We start from the raw sequence: 25,004 nt of genomic DNA, 5'->3' as shown, positions 1-25,004 counted from the left end.
GAGTCGCTACTTAATTTTTTAGTAAAAAATCCTAAGTTTTTCAAAAGATTTAAACAGATAAAATCACTTGAAAATAAAAGGGTTCAAAGTTCAATGTACATTCCGAGAAGGTGTTAGGCCCTCACAATGTTCGCTAACTTGCGGTTGACCAACGATTTGACCAAAATGACTAATTTTAGAAATAAAATAAAATAAAATAATAATACTAATAAATTAAGTAATAAAATCCATATTTTATGGGAAGAGAGATAAACTAAAGGGAATTTTTTTTTATTATTATTTTATTTTATTTTATTTTAAAAGGTAATCAATTCACATGTTGTAAGACAACTAAAACAAAATAAAACTAAGTAATAGATAAGAATATGAATATTTAAATTCGAACGTAAAACTAGACATGGCTATTTTTTGGGAATTAATTAAGTTAAAACCAAATCACATAAAAGGGTTAGAGAGTTAATACAATCAAATACACAATAGCAATAACAAGAGGATGCCCAAATTTGGGCCAAATCTATTTGGACTTTAGGCCCATTTTCGCCCCAAATACCTGCGTATACTAAGGGTGTATATCGATGTATATAGGCCATATTTCGATACATTACTTTGTATATCGAACTGTATATCAAATGTAGACATCCCACTTCAAATTTCCATCACCTGTATCGTCATTCCAGACCCGTATGTCGCTGTTTTTTCTATGTATACTTGTGTATACATCATGTATACTGCCCTCTTTTGGGTTTTTTAGGACCTGAAAATTCAGTTTCCAGCTCCCGGCATTTCACATTCTGCCCTGTACGTCCGATAACTGGCTGACTCGATGATGAAAAGATATTTGAGCCTTTATGGCTCAATTCGGGAATGCAAAGGGAAGAGAGTCCATCGTGGACTCGGAAGGAATTCATTCATGCACAACAAAAGATAGAAATTAGTATGAAAAAAAAGAAGATAAAATTTCAAATGGTAAGGAAGTAAATAAATAGAATATTTTATATTTTATTATTATTATTATTATTATTATTATTATTTTATTACTATTATTATTGAAAGTAATAGTAAGTAGCCAAACGAATTGTGAGACAATCTAGCTTCTCAAATATGTCAAAAGAGACACCATTACAGTAGCACACCCAAAGCAAGCAAAAGACTTAAATGTTAGCATTCTACTAAGATACTTCTTGAAACTATCTTTCAAAGGGAGTAATTGGACAAGTACAACAATCAAAGAGTCGCTTCTATAGCTCGTACACAATCCGAAAAAAAATAAAAAATATTTTTTCTCAAGTAGCCACAAAGCGAGGAAAGCTTCACTTAACACAATAAAAGGGATAAAATTCCATACTCCTCTCCAAATAACCTTTTAAGAGCTCATGCTAAACACTTTGCAATGGTTAATGGGGAAGAGACTTAGGACCCCATGGCTGCAAGTTTTAAGAATTACTAAGGAACGATGATGCATTTTTGCTTCAAACAGTGAAGAAAAAGAAAGGGAGCAAAGTAGGACATAATAAGCAAAAAATAAAATAAAAAAAATAAAATGACCTATCAACATGAAGGAAAATTGATATCACAACCTATGGCATAGACTTTATAAACTGTCAAATATGAATAGAAAAATTAAAACTTAATATCGACAACTCTAATAAATAGATGGTAAATGGAAAAGGCATGTTTTAGCATCTTTCAAAGGCATCAACTCGATGACAGGATCACAATACAACTAAAGGGGCGGAGGATATTACTCGAGCAAAACAAGATAGGGATCCAGTCAATTTTCAGAACCAAATTAAGTTATATCAAGACCAAGAAAAACTAAATCAGAAGCAGTTCAGCATTTTACATACCACCGCTCATAACGTTCTTTAATTCCAAAACGAATAGAGAAAAGCTAAGAGTATAGAAACTACACCTCTTTTGGAGCAGCGAATGGAGGCTAGACGAGCAGGGGGCAGCGACCTCTTCCACACGGATTCCGATTCGAGCAACAGACTAATAAATCCAAATAAAAACCCAATGAAGAAACCTCCAGAAATATAGAACTAGAGAATCTCTCTAGGGATTCCTCAACTGTAAGAGTCAATTCCTAAAACCTTTGGTAAGCTATTTTATAAGTGAACTATGATCAACTTCTTATACCCTTTCCCGATATCTTTCTCTCCCCCCCCCCCCCCAACAGTGAATAGATGAAATTATATAGAAGGGAAATTAGGTTGGAAAAATGGGGGGGGGGGAGGCGGAGGGGGAGGGATTCAAAACGGACAGAAACTAGGGTCCAAATTTGAAATTAAAAATCAAAAATCTTTCACCCTTTCGGGGAAACACCTTTTTCCTAAAGTTTCAACCCTTTTCGGAAGAGAAAAGGGAAAATTGACGCTCCGGATCAAAGAATTGTCCTTGGGCGTCGATGTGGCTCCATCTCAAAGCCACAAGGACGGACTCACAGCTGCTGGCAGATGCTTTTGTTGTTGCGCTTGTATTGGTGTGAGAGGGATGGGAGGAAGACGACACATCAATTGGATTTGAGTCACTGGTGCGCGCGATTGGACTGGAATCGCTACTGGATTTGCAGCGTACTGGTTTGGGTTTGATTTTCTGGGTTTGTTTGCAATTCCACTCGCTGAGGAAGAAGAGCACGCGTATGGGAGTGGGTCGGGTATTGTTTTGGTATTGTAAAGTTGCTGCTGAGTCTGCCTTTTCTTTTTAGTATAGTGTTATTGGTCTTGTTAGAAGAATTGGGTTGGGCTGGGAATTAAGAGTGGGCCTGCTGGAAGAGTTAGAGAAAAGGCCCAAAATTGGTCCAAAAAAAGGTCCAAGAAGGTAAGTTAGATTGGAATTAGGAAATGACTTCACGGATTGCAAATTCGGCCAATTTAGCCAAAATCGGATGAATATTCGTGAATTCGGCTAAAAACTAAATAGGATGAATTAATACAAATTAATTATGAGCTTCTTATTTTTAAACAAAATAAAATAATTAACTTAAAAATATAAGTATTAATTAACCTAGCCAATTGACCAACTATTTAAGTAAAATTAAAATCTTTTTGAGACGATTTTCGAATATTCATAAAAATACTAATTATATACAAAACTATATAAAAGACATATTATTATTTAAAAATTATAAAAAGTGACAAACCATTTGAAATAACTTGCAAACTATATATATATATATATATATATATATATATATATATATATATTTTACCTTTTATATAAATTATTTTTAATTGTTTTAAATCATTTAAAATTGAAGAAGCTCGAAATGATTACTTCATATTGTGGAGGTCCAAAATTGGGTATCAACAACTGTCCCTCGTTTGACTTGGATTGATGAAAGAAATTCGAAGCAAATGATATTGACGAATTCAATTTTGACCGACCACATCTTCATCCTTTAGAAAAGAATTTTTGGTGCGGACTTTAGGAATTATGGCCGAATCCGAAAATGGGTTTCCTACATATCTCAAGCAATATGAGAATTCATGCCACTTGTAGTTCGATACGCTTGATTTGACGCATGATTTTGAAAGGATTCAAAGTCATCCCGATATCGAATTATGAAGACACCGAAATGCTCGGGAGTAGGATTTAAGAGAGAAAGTTGGAATACAGCCAAATTTTCAACACTGATCCCGCCTACATATCCCTTAACTTAGGAAATCAAGATGTTTGTAGCGACTCGATCGGTTGAAAAGAAAACCTCTTATGCCAAGACAACCTTCGGTTGGGAGGAATGACAAAATAAGCTGAGTATGAAAAAGAGGCTTGCAACCTCTTAGTCATTAATGTGGTGCACTTCACACCCATAATTAAGAACTTACACGGACATAATTTCCAAAGCTCTTGGTGCATTGTCACTCGGATTGGAAAGCTGCTTCCGGTGAAAACCAAAATTTTTCGGATGCGAAATTGAAACCGATAAAACTAAAGAAAAACCCACATGTCTTCTGATAAGGGTGTGGTTTGATTGTGGTGGAAGTCGCTCCTCTGCTCGCGTCCTAAGAGTTTGGTACTCATCTTTGGATTATGTCTCAGTTCGCTGCTAAGAAAAATACCACGTTGTGTTGCATCCCTTCTGATGTCGTCCGCACCTGTGACTTGTTTTGAGAATTCATCATCTCGGATGCTCTCGATAAAGACTGAGATAAAACTCATTAGCATAGAAATATAATTCAAATTGGGAGATAATGTCTTTTACCGTGTAGACACTTAACTGCTCCCCTCAAATAATTGACGTCAGTTTTCTTTCAATTTGATGTTGAGCAAATAATGCTTATATCTCATATTTGCATTATAATTCTTCAATGCACTTTTCTTTTGATATCGAAATAATAAAATATAGACTGATGTAATATGTTGATGGCCCTCTTGATGACGTTCTTGCAAATGAAAATAATGATAATGATTCTTCATCGGTAAGATGACGATAATGATAGGATGATGTTGCTCCATCGATAGGATGATGATGATGCTAAAATGATGTTGCTTCATCGATAGGATGATGATGTTGATGCTCCATTGCTAGGATGATAAAAATCCATTGGTAGAGTGATGATGATACATTTGTAGGATGATGCTACTTCATCCATAGGATGATAATGCTTCATCGATAAAATAATGATTAACAATGATCCATTGATAGGATAATATTGATAAAGATCCATTGGTAGGATGATGATAATAGAGATCCATCGGGAAGATGATGAAGATCCGTCAATAAGACAATGTTGATCTATTAGTAGGATAATGATGATGATAGAATGATGTTGTTCCATCGATAGGATGATGATGTTGATGCTCCATTGATAGAATGATAAAAGTCCATTGGTAAAATGATGTTGATCCATCTGTAGGATGATGCTACTTCATCGATAGGATGGTAATGCTTCATCGATAAAGTGATGATTAACAATGATCCATTAATAGGATAATATTGATGAAGATCCATTGGTAGGATGATGATAATAGAGATCCATCGGGAGAATGATGATGAAGATCCGTCGGTAGGACAATGTTGATCCATTGGTAGGATAATGATGATGATCCGTTGGTAGGATAATGATAATGAAGATCTGTCAATAGGATGATAAATATCCGTTGGTAGGATAATGTTGTTCCATTGGTAGGATAATGTTGATGATCCATTGGTAGGATAATGTTGATCCATTAGTACGATAATGATAATGAAGATCCGTTGGAAGTATGATAATATTCCATTGATAAAATAACGATGATGTCCCTATGGGTAATGGTATTATCTCATTTGATAATACTCTAGGAATGTCTATCCGGGGTGGTAAAGACGATGTCCCTCTGGGTAGTTCACATTACCACATCTTATATCGACGGAATTCATGAATATTCTTCAAACGTTCTTAATGCTGAAAAATGTAATCTCGTGTCATTAAAGATGCTTGTATATGTTGAGAGTGATGCTTTCACTTGTTCCCATTTTGAACACTTTGTTTTGGTTGGGACTTATGCTTTGCTGGAAATTTAAACGAGGTGTTGTTGCTCGTATTCTAAACTCTTTCTTTTTCTTCTGAAAAACTTAAATGACTTTCCTGCATCCACATAAAAGTCAATTTTGGGGAGCTTCTCGCCCTTTTGACTTCTTCATATTCATTTAATGGAGAAATATGACGAACTTGAGGCAATCCTATAGACCTGCATCCACAGAAAAATTGTTAGTTTTTAAAACAAACTGATCTGTTTTGACTTCTTCAATCGCTTCCTCATTGTCTTGCTATCTTCAGTTAATCGCTCTAATCTCTTGCTTCTCGATAGACAAGACAAAAAAATTATGCAAAAATATTTGAAATATGGATAAAATCTTTAAGAAAAAGGTTTTCAAAAGCTGTAATTGAAAAAAGGTCACTGTCAAGTGTCATGTCACGTCAAGCTTAAATGAACGTCATTGGTTTGAAACTTCGGTGTATCCGATAGTTTGTTCTGGAGAATTCAAAAATCCTTAAAGATTGGGAAATTTCTGACATGGTTCTCCCAAAATCTACTATAATCGGGATGTTTTGTAGTTGACTCTGAAATTCAAAGGTGTCGGAGATTGCTGCAGTTGACTATGAACTTTAACGGTGCCAGAGATCATTTGAAGCCAGCTTTAAACGTCTAATATGCTCGAAATATTCAAAATTGACTACAAACTTCTAGTGATGCTTGAACAAATTTTTGGGGCCATCCTAGAAGTTTCTATCCCAGTTAGATGTCTTGAAGTATTTTTCGAACAGTTGATATATGACTTGTAGAATTTTTGAGACCCTCTCAAAAATTCTGTCTCAGTTGCAACACTCAATGTATCTTCAGTCTTGACTTATTGGAGAGATCCTATTTTTGAGAATTTTTTAGTCTGTCTCGAAAATTCTGTCCCAGTTTCTATTACAAAGAAAAATAAGAATCATATGGGAGATATGACCGAGCTGTCGTGGCGCCTACGTATCTCACTATTGAGAATTCAGGTCGAACATAGTTTAAATACAAAGAAAACATTAAAAAGGGATAAAGGGGTGACCGAGGTCGACATAGGCCGCCTACGTATCTCATTCTTGAGAATTCAGGTCAGACGTAGTTCATTACAGAGGGATAAATTCTAAGCATAAACGATTACAAACAAATAAATGTGGTTACAAGGAAAAGATAGAAATTGATTCTTCAAATATATTATCTTTTGGCAGCATTTAAGTAGATCGATAACTTGTGAGATCCAATGTTCGTGCTCAACCATGTGATGTCATCAAACAAATGTATCGATGTGTTCTCCAAGCAAACTGATGAGTTCTCTTTCCTGTGTTTTTGTCAGATAGGCACCAATTTTAATTTCTTTGATGCATTCATCATTTTTCTGATTCACTATTTTGATCTCTTCTGAATTCGGCTTATCGTGACTTGTGAACTGTCTAAACTCCTCAACCAGGTGTTTGGGTACCATGATCTTCTCGTTGTAGCCCTCAAATTCCTCCGGATCTATCCCATTTTGTCCATTCAGCTTGTGACATGACATGATACAGACAAATTTGAAAATATTTTCACTGTTCATAGATAAATACTGTTACATAGCAAATATAAAGCAAGTATAGCAATTTTTTGCAATAAAGGAGTTTTTCATTTGAAATAAGAAAATAAGAACTTTGGCCATGATAATAAATCATTTTGCCTTTTTTTTTTTAAAATTAGGAGGGAGATTAAAATGTATTGAGGCAAAATAGAGTAAAAGATGGGTCCCGAGACTCATTCGAAATACCGCCAATTTAGAAATAACATAAAAAATGTTTATGTCTACCAAGATGAGCGAGGAATCAAGAGCGAAGTGGATGTCCAATTAGGCATTTTCTCATTTGACTCATTGTCTGGTATTTTTTTTCACCCTTGTAGGGGTCTAAACTGATCGGAATCAGTTTTAGCCATTCCTAAAGAGCTTAGGGTTTTTTTGAGAGAAGTTCAAGAGGAGAAAAAGAAGAACGTTCAAGATTATTGCAAGCTTTGAGGATTTTCACCAAAAACTTAGTTCTTTCGAGGTATGTAAGCTTTCATAGTGATGAGTTTGTTAACCCTCATGCCAATCATGTGATTTTCATCCATAATTTCGTTCTTGAGGTTGGTTTATTTGAATTCTTGAGAAATTCTTAAGGTTGTAGCTTCATTCTTTAACAATGGAGTCCTGTTGACTTCTTGAGGTGAGGGTTTTGAGAATGAGTATTGTTCTTGATTGAATTTGAGTGGATTTTTGATTAATTTAGTTGGGTTTATGAATTCAAATGAGTTTGGGAGGAAATCATTCGATTCTAAATGAGTTAGACCTTGAATTGAGCAAGAAAAAATCGTCAAAAATCTGGGTAGAGGGGTGGGGCAGTGCGTTGGTATAGCCCCCAAACTACTATTCAGTAGTCTGGGGCCTAGTGCACTGCGCCACCCAATTCACCCCAGACTTCCTTCAGTAGTTTTGGGGCTGGCACCCTGTACCACTCAGTGTACCAGGGTCGTTGAGTATTCTACCCCTCTGTCCTTCTTTCTGTGAGAGTTCCCTCAAATTGTACCCATGTTCTCTCCTTGATTTCCAAACTTAAAATCTTCACTAATAATTGAGAGATCCTATATATCCTAATCATAACTCTTGAATATTCAAGGTAAAGTTAAGAGGAAAGTTTGAGAAAGTCATTTCTGAATAATTTTGAGAAGTTTTTTACAATCTTTTAAAACTTGTTTTAAGACTTGAGTAAATGAGTATGAGGAAGAGGAGAGTTGAGTCCATATTTCAAAATGAGTATAACGGAATTAAGTATTCCCAAGTGTAAACATTTTACATGTAAAATGAGAGGAAACATCAATTTCTAAACGAGTTCATGATGAGTTTTTGAGTATTATCTCTTTTGAAAGAACCTTTTGAGCAATTATCTCAAATTGAAGAGGAGACATGTTTTTAAACATATGGATATAAGTTACATATTATTAGGAGTATTATTGAGCACCGATATGAGGATCAGTTCAAAGAACTCAAAATTCTCATAAACCATGTATGCCAACATGGGTAAAGGATTATAATTTTTAGATGATTCCTTATTGCTTTTAAGCATAGCTTAGTGGTTCCACTTAGTTGAGGATGGTCTATACTCCGGTAAGGTGTTCAGGCAATATGGGTGAGACCTTGTATCATCACGTAGCTCATACCGATGGTTGTCGATTAGAGAATCTCCCAAAAAAGAGTAAAGAGTTATTATTGTATTTTTATACATTTTGAGTTAATGTCTATTGTTTACAAAGTTGTATTACTGCATATTATTATCATTGCTTTATTATTGAGTTGAGTTAAGTATTCTTGAGTCGAGTTGAGTTAAGTTGAGACGAGGTGAGTATGTTCTTCCAATCTATCAATTCAAGTTTATATGTTATGTTTTCAATGTTCCCCTTACATGCTCGTACATTCAATATACTGACATCATTTGGCTTGCATCGTTTCATGAGGCAGATACAGATATTCAAGATCGTCACCAGGCGCTACGTTGATCTCATCACATTCCAACTAGCTTTGGTGAGCCTCCTTTCTTTTTGGAGGGCTTCACATAATGGTTTTGATTTATTAGGATGCCGTGGGTCTCATCCCAACTTGCATCATAGTATTTAAAAGCCTCATAGACAGTAGTAGTTTAGGAGTCTTTTCTCTTTTCTCTTGTTATGTTTTAAAGAGTTGAATTGTTCAGCATGTTTATTGAATATTTTTGTTTATGTTGAGTTAAACTATTATCATTTATGACATCCTTATGAGTTGAGTTTGCCTTTAAGGTTCCTATTTCACTTGAGTAAGTCTTTCGCTGAGTAGTGATCCAAGTCAAGGGTTTGCTTGTGGACCAACGACCGTTCTCTAGTATCGGCCACGTCTAGAGTGTAATCTCGGGGAGTGACACACATCCACCCACTCTTATTGACTCAGCGTTGTAACACCTTACAAATCTCAGCCAGTTAGTGATATTGTCTTCTTTGGGCCTAGACCCATAAACCTTTAAAATATGTCACTAAGGTGTATGTCCTGCTTACTTATATACCCAACATTTATCTTATATTTTACCAATTGGAACTTCTTATCTTAAGCTAGGTGTCACATCCACCCACTCTTATTGACTCAGCATCGTAACACCTCGTAACTCTATTTTTAAATATGATTCTTTTATTGTAAGTATATAAGCTTGAGTCGAGGGCGTCCTACTTGTGATTATGTGTAAAGGGTCCTTCCTATGTGTGGAAAGTGTATTGGAAGTGGTTTAGGGTCATAAGAGACTTTTGATCTAGTACTTAGTCAAGTTCAAAACCTTTCTACTAGCTAGATTTTTCGCATTAGTTCATGCAAGGGTCAACTTCAAACAATCATATCTCTCCTTATATAATGAGTTGGGTTTCTCATGACCTATCAAATTAAAGTACTATGATTTTTATTTCTAAAAAATCCACTAAGTTTGTCTCATTTAGAGTTCGGAGTAAAATGTTATGATAATTTTACCAGAGTCTACCATAATAGAATTTTTAGAGTCAGTGACCTATGAACCTCATTTCCCAGTCGTAGATGGAAGTATGACCCATACTATTCGCTCGTGGAAAAAATTCCTGAAAGTCATTTTTTAGGTATAATTCCAGCGGACCCAATTACAGTTTGTAGAAGCATCTACATGCCATTGTTTGGGCCCGTAGAATGAAGTTCTGAAACTCAACATTTCAGTTTGCCTTTCATAGATAGGACCTACAGTTCGTAGATCATACTGTGGCCTGTAGATGGCCTCGTGGAAGATTTCTGACAACTTTTAAATTAGGGTTTCTTTTATCTTTTCCTCTTTTCCTAAGTTTAAGTCATGACATTACGCATATCCTAAAATGAGTTTTCACTCTTAAGACTTAGTTTTTACACTTTTAACTCCCTTAAACTCAGAAATTACCATAAGCAAGGCAAAATCTAGGGTTTCAAGTCTTTGAAGCAAGTTCTTCTTTCAAATATCAATCTCTCAGGTATGTAAGGCTTCAATGGGAGTATAGCTTCACTTTCATGCCTAAAGTACTTTGATGTTCAAGAATATTACTATATTCCTAGAATCAAAGCTAGTGTTTTTTATGAAATTATGATCTTTTTTATATAAATTATGTTTTCATTGTTTCACTTTGATTTGGAAACCTTATGGTACTGATTTAGTATGATTTTTATGGTCATTCAAACTCTTATGACTTTTAAGCATGATAACAAGCATGATGTAATTACAACCTAAATACAAGTTATTTTAAGATATGACTTTTGACCTTAGCCTCATATATGATTCAAGATAATTATAGGTTTATATACCTATGAGATATATATATATATAAGCATGATAACAAGCATGATGTAATTACAACCTAAATACAAGTTATTTTAAGATATGACTTTTGACCTTAGCCTCATATATGATTCAAGATAATTAGAGGTTTATATACCTATGAGATTTATATATATATATATATATATATATATTGTTTTGGGAGGTCTATTTAATACCGAAAGGACGCGTGTTTAAAAAATCCCAAGTCCCAAAACTACGCACCAGCGTAGGATTATGTTTCATCTCTTTGTGAGTTGACCTTCTTGCCCTGCGAGGCTCGTATTAGTGGATCCACATATGATCTTTATTATTGCTATAGTTTCATTTGTTATAGGTATTTTTGTTTTTATAATTCGTTTGTCCATAAACAAACAGTGTAAGTATATACAAATATTGTATTTATACATTTAGGAATTTTTCATAACTTATACAAATCAAATGTATCAACAAGATAATTATATACAAGCTAGGGTAAACATATTCAAAATTCTTGATTTATACAATTAGGAGCCAAATTATACAAATTATGGTTGTGGCCACATAAATATGACCATATGTTAGTGGCGAAAAGTAATTTCTTCAAACCATAGCTATTAACTTACTAAGTATATGGTTACTTAATCGCATAATTTTTCCTTAGAAAATCTACACAACTAGACAAACATAAGTCTTATATTTACTCCTTAAGACCCTACTTTAAAATAATTACCTTCCAAATCTATTGTATTATTTTATTAGCTAATTTACATAGTTATATCCAGTCCGTTATTTCACTGTCACGACTCAAAGTACACCTTAAATGTGACATGGCATATTAGAGCCCGAGAGGCCCTACGCAAGCCAATTAGCATACATCATACAAGATAATAGAGTTAAAGAGTTTAAAAGATAGTTTATATCATAAATGTTTGACAAAGCGAAGAGGAAGTCTAACATAGTCTCAAAGTCATCTATTACATCAAGAGTGATTGGAACATAACTCATACATCACATACAATCTAGAAAAGTAAAGACAATAAGAAATAAAGGGTTTGTCCTCTAAACATGAGGACTCATCACTTCTCAAAAGCTACTAGAGTGATCACTAGCCATGAAAACGCAGAATTGAAACGTCGGACCCTACATTTGGGAAAAAATGTAGGCAAGAGTATGTGTTAGTACAAAGAATGTACCAAGTATAATAGCAATGCATAAGAGTTAAAAAATCATGCTAATAGGACTTTTCATGACATGCAAAGACCAAGTTAAAACATAAGATAAGAGGTTAGAAACATAATCGAGATCCTGGTCAATGCAAGTGAAATCATCTTTAAAACACATATGAGATACTTCTAAAAGTAACCTTAGTTCATTATTGTGGGAAGTAACCATAACCGACATATAGAACATGTGAGTTAAAGAGTACTGGGACTCGACATTCTAAATCATTGGAGCTTGCCACCGACGGTCCGTGGTCCGACTGACAGACCGTTGGTGGTTCTGTCTCTAGTGGCACCAGACTCTAAAATCCTGCAATTTATCTTTTTTTTAAACTTGAGGCGTTACATTTCACGCATACTTAGAAATTGTAACCGACTAATTTTTTCCTCTCCTCTATATAATCAATATTTCTCTCTCATGCTATGACTCCACCAATTTATCATGACTTATTTTTAAGTTCGTCAAGTTCAAATAAGAGATTTTAATCATTTTAATGATTATTCATATCAAGTAATGATGTTAGTTAATAGTAAGTGTATCTACACATTTCTTCTTCCAATGGCAACATGTAACACCTCGCACCTAGAAACAACTATAAAGAGTTTAAAATATGAAAATATTGATTTTTGGAAAGAATAAGAAAATCTGAAAATTTTGTCCAAGTTAAGAAAGTGAGTTTTGGTCATTTTCAAACGGCCATAACTCCTAGCTCAGGATGAGTTAGGAGCATATCTTGATATGGTTGCAAATCCCTTGGAGAGATCTTTCCAACTCCGCCAAGTTTGTACGATTTCAACATCGTATGAGTGAGATATGCCTTCCGGAAGTTGGCCTGTTGGATTGAGGAAAGTCTCAATCCGGATTTAGGGAAGGGCAAAGTAGTTTTTTCTCTAATTAATTTCCTAATTCGTTTTTAGGGATTTATTGGGGTAAAAACATGACTTAGTCAGTTTGGAGAATTGAGAAATACACTTAGGGCTTGGAGAAAAGAAGAAAGAAAGGGAGAAAAGCCAAGATTTCGCCAAGAACGTCAAGCGTTTGAAGTGGAATTCATCGAGGGTGATGCCTATTAAGGTATGTGAGATATTTTAGTGATGGGTTAGTTCACCCACACACCAACTTGTTTCAATTCAGCAATTTTGGGTTGTTCATATGTAAAATGGTGAAGTTCTTGAAGGACATAATTAAGTTCTTGATTGGTTGTGTTGTTGAAGTTTCTTGTGGATTTGATTTGTGGTTCCAAGTGAATTTTCAAGTTAAATTTGTTGTATGTTGAGGGTACTATTGATCCTAAGTGTTTGGGGAACGAACCATTGAAGTTTAGAGGGTTTAGAGATGAAAAACGAATGAGAGAAATTGGGTATTTTTTGGGCAAAGGCTTGGGGCGCCGCGCCTGCCAGAGCCCCACAGGCAGCCCTCTGAAGTTTGAGGGCTGGTGCCCCGCGCCAGGGACACCAGTTCTCCCCATTCGTTCCCCATCTTTTCGTACTAGTTCCTAAGTGATGTACCTATGTTTCCTAGTTGATTCTAACACTCTAAGGTACATCTAAACATCATGAAATCATCCATAAACATGAGATCATGAACCTTGAATCCATAATCCAATTCAAGGAAAGTTAAGATCAAAGTCAAAAGAAGTTAAGAGTCAAGTCTAGTAGTTAAGAAGCAAGTCAAAGCAAAGTTTCTTAAAATTTTCAAGAGTCTTTAACAATGTTCTAACTTCGTTTTAAGACTCAAGTTTTCAAGTTAAGCAAAGAGTAAAGAGTTGAGTCCATTTCTCAAAAAGTTATAAAGGAACTAAGTATTCCCAAAGAGTTTATAAATGTTTTCACATTTGAGCAAGAAAAGGAAACATTGATTCCAAGAGAGCTTTTAAGCTAACTTTTGAGTAATTATCTCAATTCAAAGAAAGAGTTTTGTTTTTACAAACATATGAGCTAAGTATATTTTGGGAGTAGTATTGAGCACCGATATGGGGATGCGAGTTCATATTAACTCAAGTCTCTATAAACCATGTAGCCATCATGGGTAGTAAATGATCATACTTTTTAGATGACTCCTTAAGATGCTTTTAACATAGACTAGTGGATCCACTAAGTTAATCGTTCTATATGACGGCAAAGTATAGGACAGTTCTGGCAGCATGGGCAAGACGTTGTATCACCACTTAGGCTCATAGTGGTGGTTGTTGATTAGAGAATCTCCCACAAAAGTTATATTACTTTTATATTAAAGTAAAGTTGAGTTTGTTATTGTTTTATCTTTAACGAACTAAGTTGTTTACATTGTTTTACAAGCTTTATATATATTGCATGTGTCTTATTGCTTTATATTGAGTTTAGTTGTTCATGAGTTAAACAAAGCCAAGGTAAGTGTTCTTTTGTACTCCTTACAAGCTTAAGTTGTGGTTCAGCTTTCCAACTCGCATACTGGTACATTCAATGTACTGATGCCAGTTGGCATGCATCTTATTATGATGCAGATACAGGTAACCAGGATCAGCATCCAGCACGCCGTTGATCCAGTTGAGCACTCCAGAGTCTGTGGTGAGCCTTCTTATATTTCGGAGGACTCTGTTATTTCGTTTTCCTAGTTTTGCTTTATTAGGATGTTGTGGGGGCTGTCCCAACATCCATCTCAGTATTATAGAGGCTTCATAAACAGTCAGACAGTTAGTATTGAGTCTCTCATTTAAGTATTTACAGATACTTTGTTTTTAGACATAAGTTGCTATTTTGGCTAAGATGTTATCATTTAAACTATTGCATTGAGTTTATTCTGTTGAGTTAAGTCTTCCGCTGAGTTAAGTAAGCTAGGCCAAGGGTCCGCTTGGGGGCCAGCGATAGTCTCCGAGTGTCGGTCCCGCCCAGGGTGTAGACTCAGGGCGTGACACAACATTGTTGCTGAATGACAGTCATCGAAACATAAAGTATCATATAGGTATGTGATTTCTTTAACGTATCTATTGTATCATAATACACCATGTATCATTTTTTAGAGTCATTCCCCATTCATGCGGGGGATTGTTAGGTTTTAAAAGGTGTGAACGGAAAAGGACGGGTTGTAACTTTTCTGAAAGTTTTTGAAGGATTGTGACTTTTCTAAAGAGTTGCGATTTTTTCAAAAGGTTATGACTTTTACAAAGGGTTGTGACTTTTTCAAAGGGTTATAAATTTTTCAAAGGGTTGTGATCATACTACCCTTTGTTGTTTATAAATAAAGCGGTTTTCTCTCATTATTCAATAACGAATTTTCTGAACTTATTCTTATTATGCACAAATAAATTCTAATGTATTTTATTATCATTGGGTGGTTCGCTGACACCATGATTTTAGGTACCAATACACTGGTGAGTGAGATTGTTCTATCTTTAGAGGATATGTTCCATTAATCTGGGATATATGTGGGAATATTTTTTTTAAGGACACATTGTACATTCAGTAACCTCGATTTTCTTCTTTTCGGTGTTGTTTCTGATTTGTTGCAGATTATATTTTCTTTATTGATTTGAACTTTCTGATTTTGAAAATATACTTTAAACTTTGTTGTTTTTTATGAAGTTCTACAAAGTTATTGTTCTAAAGTATCTTAGTAATGTAGATTAAAGGGAAAAGGATAAATATACCCCCCAAACTATTGCAAATGGTATCTAAATACCCTCTAATATACTTTATGGACATGGATGCCCTTATCGTCTAACTGTTGGAGTGTATATATCTTTGGACTAACTGAGGGACACGTGTCATGATCTTAACGGCCTATCCAAATTTAATTTAATTTTTATCCATAATTAAAAAATCGACCCAAATAATTTAAGATTAGCACCAAATTATAACCCCAAACCTTCAATAGACTATCTTCTCGAATCTTTTCCTTCCAAAAAGAGAAGGTTAGAGGTTGTTTTTTTAGTTAAATATCATATTGCTACCCTAATTTAAGATGATTATCATCAACAAAGTAAGATTTACTAAACTCTTTTCAGACATAACAAAGGACACAAATAGAAACTCTTTGAATGTATGGGTAGAACCTCAGGGATTTCTCAGTCGATGGAACTGAGATTGATTTTTTTTTTTGAATTACAAAGTGTCTTCTTGGCCGCCACTGTTGAAGTTCTGTAAGGAGAGCTAGAGGTGTGCTCGCCGGAGTTGGTGGAACAGTGGTGAGGGAGAGATGATTGTGTGGTGGTCAGGTTTCGTGGTGGTCGAAGGGTCGCGGCCTCGCTAGTTTCACCGGAGCAAGGGCGACTGGGTGTGGTATAACTGGTTCGTGGAGTCTTTGGTTGTTTAAACTAGAGAAGAAAGGGAAATGAGATTTATTTAGGCGAGTGTCTTAAAATTATTTGGTGGGTTTTTAATTATTCGGGTCGATTTTTTAATTATGGATAAAAATTAAATAAAATATGGATAGGTCGTTAAAATCATAACATGTATCCCTCCTTTAGGTCAAAGGGTATATACACTCCAAAAATTAGACGATAAAGGTATTAGTGTCCTAAAAGTATAACTGAGGGTATTTAAAGGTCATTAACAATAATTCGAGGATATATTTATCATTTGTTCTCTAAATTAAATAATAGTAATGATCTAAAGAAACAATACCTATAGATTCATGATCCACGCTACTTTTTCGGCATTTAGAAACCACTCCATAGAAATTGATATTACAAAATTGACGAGGCCCATAGGCTCTTGTTCCCTCAAGTTCCTCAACTAATATTTCAACAAAAATTATAAAAAAAAAAAAAAAAACCTCCTTTTTACATGTGCTTAATTAGGCCTTCCAACTTTACTTTTCTTCTTATCCCAATTGCCCAAACTCAAACACACAAAAAAAAATAAAAAAAATTAGAGAATCGTAATTTAAAAAAATATATATTGCTGCAAAAAGTTGAGCTTCGTTTCTCAAACCAATTGCTATTATCAACAGAGCCATGGCAATATGAACATCATTTCTTGATAGCCACGTGTCAAAACCCCATTACGTTTGCCATAGAGCACGCCGTGACCCGCATGTCACTTTATCATAATCCACTATGTGCAATCCACTCAAACGGGCCGGGTCCACATATCGGACTGTCAGTAGCTATAACGGGTTGAGTTGCGCTGAGTTGTTGTGTTTATTTGAAAGATTTCGGGCTAAAGGTGGTAAAATATTATTTTTTACTGTGGTAATTTTTGGGTAATATTATTATTTACAGAGAAAAGTGAATAAACTGGTCTGTGATCTGAGAATTTTGATTCACCTCTAACATAACATATTTGCTTTAGTCCTTCACCTTTCCATAATATCCTGTCACACCTGTTATTTTAAGAAAAAAACTATGTTTCAGTACAAATTTTTTTCCTCATAAAGGAGTAAAATAGGGTACTAGCATGCAAAAATAAACAACATAAAAGCATTTTAAGTCCAAGAATCCTGGAAAAGAAAAAGGTTGAGTAGAAAGGCTAAAAATTGCAACTTTTTTGACAAGCCAAGTACTATGAAAAAAAGTGTGGAACAAAATCTAATAGGTTTATTGCCTATGTGCAATTAATTAAGCAACAACAAAATAGTAGTTTCAATGTGCAATTAATTAAGCAAAATTTGAGATTACTATGATTGATTATTTGTGTAGTAGCATAATTGGCATTGGAAAATTTTGGATGGTCTTCAACTAATGATGTTCAAATAATGTGAATAGTTTTCTCACTACCACTATAAAGAGTTATGCTGAAATAAATAAGATTTGTCTATCTTTATTCAGAATACTCATATTTTAGTTTTGAATACTGAAAAAATCATGTTACAAAATGGTGACATGAATTTGAACTAATCGAAACCTTTAATACCACTATCACATACTAACATCGAGTGGGAAACATAAAGGCATTCCAACCACCACAAACCACCACCACACCCCCACCCCTATTAGAATATGTTTCAAGATTAACTATATTTAGTATTTGGTGTAACAGAACAAAGAGATAATGTAGATTAGTGTTTGGGCCTACAAGGTAGACTTCTTGAGTGGGAAAACCATCAATATTAGTTAAATTTCTACATATGTTTAAGAATAAAGTTGACATAACATTTAGCATAAGATTATTGTTATTGGTGCAAACTTATATATATATATGGTCGGTGCATCAACCCCCCACCCCACCATACAAAATGTTGAAAAAATAAAACCTATTGAAGTGAATCCTTCCCTAATTTCTACATCTTTGACTTGGACTTTCAAGAATGTAGTATAGTATGGAATATTAGTCAATTGAAAAAATGATCGTACAAAAGTTATTTACAATATACAACTAAATAGAGTTCATTAATGGAATCATGTTAATCTAGAACTTTCTACACAGACTAGGAAACAGGCATGATGACCAACACTTGCTTTCTAGACTCTTTTATTTATTAGTAAAATCTACAACATCGGTTGATTAATGTTTCATATGCATGCACCTCATTAATATATAAAAATTTGAAATTAGCTACGGACTTTGTCGATAATAGCCTGAAATATTAAAATAGAGTAAATTAAGAAAATTTACCAGGCAGGGGTCCTTGTCTTTTCCTTGGATGTACATGTATGAGCAACATAATGGTCAGAATTATAGAGGTATTTGTATGTTGGTGCAAAGTAAATTCTTCCTTCCTTCCAACCATTAAATATTCTTCCTGCTCTTTGCTCTATCCTTAACTGTCATAACATATTTTTAAAAAAGAAATAAATTAACATTCATTTTGAAGCTCAATAGAAAAAAACATATATATAACTTATAAGTAATAGACTAACAGATAATATAAACATCATGAGTTGTTCTATAAAAAAATCTATTATCGTACCTGATCTTTCTCCAGAAGTGTTTCCCAATCACTATTTTTAACCAATTCGTACGTGTCCTCGCAACCCGATGCAAGACGATAATTCAAATCTCCAAGCCAAATTATCTTGCTACATTAACAAAAGATATACATTAGTCATTGCACAACATTGTTACTATATGTGTTATGTATCGTTCCAATTTTATTATCACGTACTCATGATCCAAAATGTGAGATTTTCCTATATCGGAGAATCTTGTTTTCTTCAATATCTCCATGACATGAGAATTTCTTTTAATCTCATCGCCTTCTTTTTCTCCAGATGCCAAATGAGTACAAACGAAACAAAATGTCTTGTGGTGCAATGTCATACTGATCGATATCGAACCCTATCGAGAGAAAAAAAAATACATATGTTACAATGTCCATATATAAATAAAAATTCAATATCTTACGAGTTAATTTAATTTGTACCTTATTTCCAAGATAGCCCATGATACCTGTTCCAACACATGAAACCTTCAAATTGGTAATGTGTTGATACAAGTCTTTACGAGTCCATATGCACAAAAATAACCCAACCATTTGTTTGCTTGCGGCTAAGCAATATTTACTATTTTTCCCTTGGCTAGAAGAGTTATAATAATATCGATTTGATAAGCACTTTGGACTAGGAGATACGTCGTGGTTCAGCCTCTCCCAGTCCGAGAAGCTGACCCTTGGTTTCAGACTAGATTGTTGGTAGTGCAAGTCATCAAGGGACGGGAGCTCGGAGTTAGGGGTGTTGTTGTAATTAGGAGAAAGATCGGAGGTGTTTGTGTCATTGTTCAAAGTTTGGCGAATCAACGATAGCCACTTGGAAGCTGGTCCACTGTCCTCTGGACCTAGTACATTGCCTGCATTTAGAGGGACAATTTCCTGGAACCTGTTCATAGCAGGACTTGGTTAGAATATGCAAGCAATTTTACACGGTTTATCGAGGTTGATGCATATAATTCAAGAATGTCATGAGTTATATAAATAGCTAAATTTTACATGTAACAGACACTTGAAAACATTCACAAAATTATTTTTAAAATTGAGTTTAAAATATTAGATTAAAATTATAAGTTTGAATATTCAATCAGAACAGTTATATATCTAAATAAAATTTACGTACCCGAGGACATAAATATCGGCTGGTGCACTAGAATTCAACCAATCAGCCAAGTTCAATTCTTCTTGTGGTGACTTGCCTCCTACATTCCATGTCCCCACGAACATCCTATTCATTATTTTTACATCATAAGAATAATAATTTTTCAAGAGACAAAGCACATCCAAAAATAAATATATATATCAAAGTCACCAATTAATTGCATGTAAGTTCAACTCTCACTATCACTACTTTGGATCACTTTTGAAATATTATTTTGAAAAAAAAAAAGAATTAATTCAAGAAATTTATTTCACTTCTATCCTTCACAACTAGAGTGTAAACAAGATAATATGCACGAAAACAAGAATTTGATAGGCCTGATAGTACTAATCTCGTTACATGATAATGAACGTTTAACTCAACTCAAAAAACTAAAAAGAGTGAATTTTCTCAAAAGATAAATCGTCCATTTCATCCAACAATTGTTGGATTACTAATCATCACCTACATGTACTTGTGCATATTACACTACATTACATCACATGAAGATTAATCATCAAATGGATTAAATAATTTCTAAGTTAACTAAAAAGGTGTTGTAGTATCTATTTAGAAAGCCTATGGAAACCAGCTAACTATAGTTTCACATGGCCCAAAAAAGTACTTAAGCATAATATGCGGCTTCTGGTTCAATGTTCTGGCTTTATTAATTCCAAATTTATTCTCTCTTACATTAATTAATCAAATTATAAGATCTAATCATGAACTATAACATGGTTATGCATCAAATTCTACACTTTTTTTGGGAAATTTCATAAATATACACTACTTGTCTACTTCCTCCGTCTTTTATTGGTTGATCACTTTCTTTTTTACACGTATATTAAAAAATTATAAATAAGAAAATAATTTTACTGATTCACCCGTTAAAAAATTTGGAATTTCACAAACAAATGTGACCACTTTTATAAAAAAATTAATTGCAAGGACAATATAAGAAAAATTTAATTAATGTTTTCTTGATTGAGTAAAGTGATCAACTAATATGGACAATTATTTATGGTAAGATGATCAACTAATATGAAACGGAATGCGTAGTTGTCATGTTAGTTCTCAATTAAAATAATCAAAGAGAGAATTAATAATTTTTTCAGCTTTGCCCTTAACATTAATTATTCTAGAATTAAGAGACACAAATATATAGATAAAGATTAAAGATTAAGAAAGGATATATTGATCAAATAATATTCCTTAATTATTATTTTTAGGTCTATGTCAAATTTTATCATGACAACTAAAAAGAAACAATGGAATATTTGTTTTTGTTGGTTTACCTGAGGTTTTGATGAGTGGAAGTCTTTTCACTCAATATTGGCTCTTCAATTCCTCCATTTCTTTCCATCAACCACCTTTCTGCTTCTCAAAAATATGAAATATAACAACTCATAGTTTAGTTTCTTATTTATCAAAATAATAATTGCATCAGAATTTGAAAAAAAAAATGATCTGCAAATTATAAATTTAAACGAAAGAAAAATAAACATAATAAAACAATTATGCAATTATTTTACCCAACTTTAATGTAATATTTTACTGATTTCATGTGAAAGGGTAATATTGCTAAAAGAACATTTGTAATAAATCATAAAATCGATCTCTTCCCATTTGTACTTTTATATAAATTAGTTTTGTAATCTTTTACAAAATTTCTTTAATTTTCTTTGTCTTTTTCACGAGATCTCTTTTTATTTTTACACATTAGAAATAAAAAAAAAATAACAAGCAATAGATCTTTTTAGGATTATTTTTTTTCAATTGAAATTATAAATTGCTGCATATTGAATTTTTTTTCCATACTTTCATTATAAATAATATAAAGAGCAATACAAACTTCATCTTTAACCAAATACACTAAAATTAAATAAAAATTATTCATCAATTAATCTAGTGTAAATAATAGATATTTTGATTGAGTTATAACTAACAAAAAAAAAAAAAAAGTAAAAATATTATCATAACCACAAGCTATTCCATAGATTGCCTTTGAGCCTAGTCAACAAATTTGGCTAATTAATTTTATTTTATCGTTTCACTTTGTAATCTCCTCTTCCATATTTTCTTTTTTCGTATAATTGTATCCATAAATTAAAAAAATAAAAACAAACTAGAGCCTAGGTAAGGCCACATACACGTGGCACAAGGAGAAGCAATGATTAGATATTAACCCATAATAGTGATTATATTATACGTCAAATCACATTATTAAAAAAGTCCATCAAATCAACGGCAAAGATGCATACAGTTCATTTATGATTCTATCAAAACCAAAATAAAAAGCTGCAATTCACCGGAAATATTTTTAAAAAAAATAAAAACTCCTCCGATCACCGGAGATTCTTACCCGATAATTCCTCCGGCACGACGGCGCAACTCCCGTCGTCGGAGCAACTCTTTCTTCTTCTTTCACCTCTACCACCCATCACTAAAGAAAAAAAAAATCTTACTTTCATACATAATAAAAAAAAATATACATTAAAAAAAAGTTGAAAATTTTCAATAAATGTGAAAATATTACCATCTATTATTTGATCGGAATGAAATTCCTCAGATTTGCTCCTCATATTCAACCATTTCCTAACTACCACTTTAGTCCACGAAGACTGCAAAAAAAAAAAAAGGTTAAGATCAACTCATTAGATTTTCAAGAACCCACTACTGTGTGTATAACATAAGCGGAACCAAGATTTTTATTAAGACACAAAATACACAAACTCAAGCAATTTTTACAACCTCTTAACTCTTATCTTATGTCAGGACGATGTTAATACTTGTATATATATTTATTAACACGCTCAACACCCATTGTACAAGGCCCTTATTGTCTGATGGGGGCCTATCTCTATATTTTTTTTTCATACTCGATACGTCTAATTAACGGAGGAGCAGTCTATTTAATGCGTAAAACATACTAAATATCCAACTGATCAAACAAAAAGAAAGGGTAAAAAAAATTATACCTTGGATAACTTTTGCTCTGTTTTCATGGCCACCAATGAAGCTGGAAAAAAAAAATGAAGAAGATGGTATTAATATTTTCATTTATAAGATATGTATTTAAGTCAACATAAGAACACAAAAGAAAATTTGAAATATATATATATATATTATCAACTATACATAGTTTAGTGCTATAAATAAGTCATTAATGAAGTTTTCAACGATGGAATTAAAATTATAAAAAACCCATTTGCAGGAGATTTAGAGACAGCTACTAAGAAAGAAGAGTAAACACAAAGAAACCAACCCAAAAATAATTAAATTTTCAAAAAAAGTTGTTAAATAATCCTACTTTTTTATGTTTTTTTCTTTTGGTTTAATGAACTTTACAGAATGGAATACAGAGTGGAGATATAAACATTTTTTTTTCACTTTGAACAAGTTTATAAGAATAAAAAATAAATTGTTCAAAATGAAAACCCATGTGAGATATTAAGATTCTGAACTCAAAAATCAGTGAAGAATTTGTATACCCATACCCAAGTAAAGTTCCAAGAAAAAAAAAAACAGAGTAAGAGAGGAGAGAAAAACAGAGTAATAAAATTGGTGTTTTTTTTTCTTTTTTTGGTAAAGAGTGAATGGCATTGATGATTATTTTGACAATACTTACATATATTGATTGATAGAATATCTTGATTTTTGAAAGGAAGTGAAAGACATATAATTTTTGTTGATGAAGAGAAAAGAGAGTATTTTTTTTTTTTAGTTGTAATTCATATTTATGGATCTTTCCTTTTCAGTTGTGTTTTTTGCACAGAGAAAGAAAAGGAAAATATTGGTTGGTCTATGAAATGAAAAGGAAAATATTGAAGCTTGACTTTACCTCGGAAAAGCAAAAAGCTTTAATTGGTTCTCTATTTATATAATGATGGAGAAGGAGAAAAGGATATTCATGTCAATAAAAAAGATTGTAGGGGTTAGAAAGGTAATTTAATTTAATTTGGACATTTTATTATTTTGATTTCCTAAAAAAAATCAATCAATGTCCCATACTTGCGTTAAAATCCTAACTAATTTGAAATCGCACTGTGTAGATAAATCTAAGAGAAAGAAGAGTGGAGCTAGGAATTGCACGAAGGGTGTTCAGAAATTGTACAACAAAAGCTCTTTTTTTTTTAAAAATGAGGAAATTGTTGCTTGCAAGATTCAAACACTTGCTCATTTGAGGCATTTGAAATCGTTGGGCTACAATAGCATGTTGTAATAAAAATGTTCAAAATATGTCATTTAATCAATTCATGTACTCCTCTGTCGTATTTTATGTGGCACTTTTTGGATCTCGAGATTCAAACAAGTCTATCTTTGACTATAAGTTTTTCATAGATCCTTTTAACATTTTGAATTATTAATCATTGTGACTTATATTACTTTTTACGTAGTTTACAAATATGTAAATTTCATTTCAAAAAATTTGAAGATTTCATACGCAAATTTCCGGTCAAAGTTAAATTGTTTAACTCTCAAAAAACAAAAAGTTTCACATAAATTGGGACAAAGAGAATATCATTTTACTTATATATACGATTTTTTTTCCGACGAAGGGTGTCCTAACAATCATGTTGCTCCGCCCCTGACTCCCTAGCAAGTTTGTTAAAATATCTTAGGCTTAAACTCAAAATCTTTGACTAACAGTGAAAGGATCATATCCAGTTCATTACTCAATGTCTCAAATGTGTATTACAATGTCACTAATTTAGATTCATGCATGTCATTATAAGGCTCATTTAAGGTGAAAGCAATGGTAGTGTATAGGGGTATGCATACGATTTTTCGGTTTGGTTTTGTACTATTTTAATTGAATTTTTTTATTTTTGATTTTGAAGAAGTGTAACTCAATCTGAACCAAAATAAATTTGGGTTGGTTTGATTTTTCTCTTTTCGGTTTGATTTTTTGGTTTAATCCAAAACCAAATCGAAAATCCAAAAAACCAATCCAAAATAGAATTTGA

The 25,004-nt window shown here is 33.2% G+C and overlaps 2 protein-coding genes across 2 annotated transcripts; both read right to left on the bottom strand.

Moving 5' to 3' along the window:
- Positions 1-17,204: 17,204 nt before the first annotated feature.
- On the bottom strand, positions 17,205-20,124 carry LOC125833415 (type I inositol polyphosphate 5-phosphatase 8-like). The gene is made up of 6 exons (XM_049512562.1): positions 20,020-20,124; positions 19,335-19,785; positions 19,077-19,249; positions 18,882-18,990; positions 18,587-18,735; positions 17,205-17,354 (listed from the first exon to the last, which is right to left on the bottom strand). Exons 1-6 carry the CDS (start codon positions 20,121-20,123, stop codon positions 17,216-17,218), a joined length of 1,125 nt encoding a protein of 374 aa, XP_049368519.1. The 5' UTR covers position 20,124; the 3' UTR covers positions 17,205-17,215.
- Positions 20,125-21,328: 1,204 nt separating this feature from the next.
- On the bottom strand, positions 21,329-23,062 carry LOC125833375 (type I inositol polyphosphate 5-phosphatase 8-like). Its single transcript, XM_049512515.1, has 4 exons — positions 23,016-23,062; positions 22,574-22,658; positions 22,400-22,480; positions 21,329-21,411 (listed from the first exon to the last, which is right to left on the bottom strand). The coding sequence occupies exons 1-4, from the start codon at positions 23,040-23,042 to the stop codon at positions 21,329-21,331; spliced, it is 276 nt and encodes a 91-aa protein (XP_049368472.1). The 5' UTR covers positions 23,043-23,062.
- Positions 23,063-25,004: the final 1,942 nt, after the last annotated feature.

Source organism: Solanum verrucosum, unplaced genomic scaffold (genome assembly GCF_900185275.1).
Source record: "Solanum verrucosum unplaced genomic scaffold, falcon-dt-bn FXZP01000142.1, whole genome shotgun sequence".
Lineage (NCBI taxonomy): Eukaryota > Viridiplantae > Streptophyta > Magnoliopsida > Solanales > Solanaceae > Solanum > Solanum verrucosum.
Note: the sequence above shows the minus strand (reverse complement) of the source record. Positions and strands in the feature narration are given on the sequence as shown.

Excerpts from the sequence above, each read along its gene's own strand:
- LOC125833415 (XM_049512562.1), bottom strand. The coding sequence starts at position 20,123 with ATGTTCGTGGGGACATGGAATGTAGGAGGCAAGTCACCACAAGAAGAA. Across the intron at positions 19,786-20,019 it reads GCCGATATTTATGTCCTCGG|GTTCCAGGAAATTGTCCCTC; the intron begins GTACGTAAATTT and ends TGCTATGAACAG. Across the intron at positions 19,250-19,334 it reads TGGGCTATCTTGGAAATAAG|GGTTCGATATCGATCAGTAT; the intron begins GTACAAATTAAA and ends TTCTCTCGATAG.
- LOC125833375 (XM_049512515.1), bottom strand. The coding sequence starts at position 23,042 with ATGAAAACAGAGCAAAAGTTATCCAAG. Across the intron at positions 22,659-23,015 it reads CAGAGCAAAAGTTATCCAAG|TCTTCGTGGACTAAAGTGGT; the intron begins GTATAATTTTTT and ends TTTTTTTTGCAG. Across the intron at positions 22,481-22,573 it reads TTCCGATCAAATAATAGATG|TGATGGGTGGTAGAGGTGAA; the intron begins GTAATATTTTCA and ends TTTTTTCTTTAG.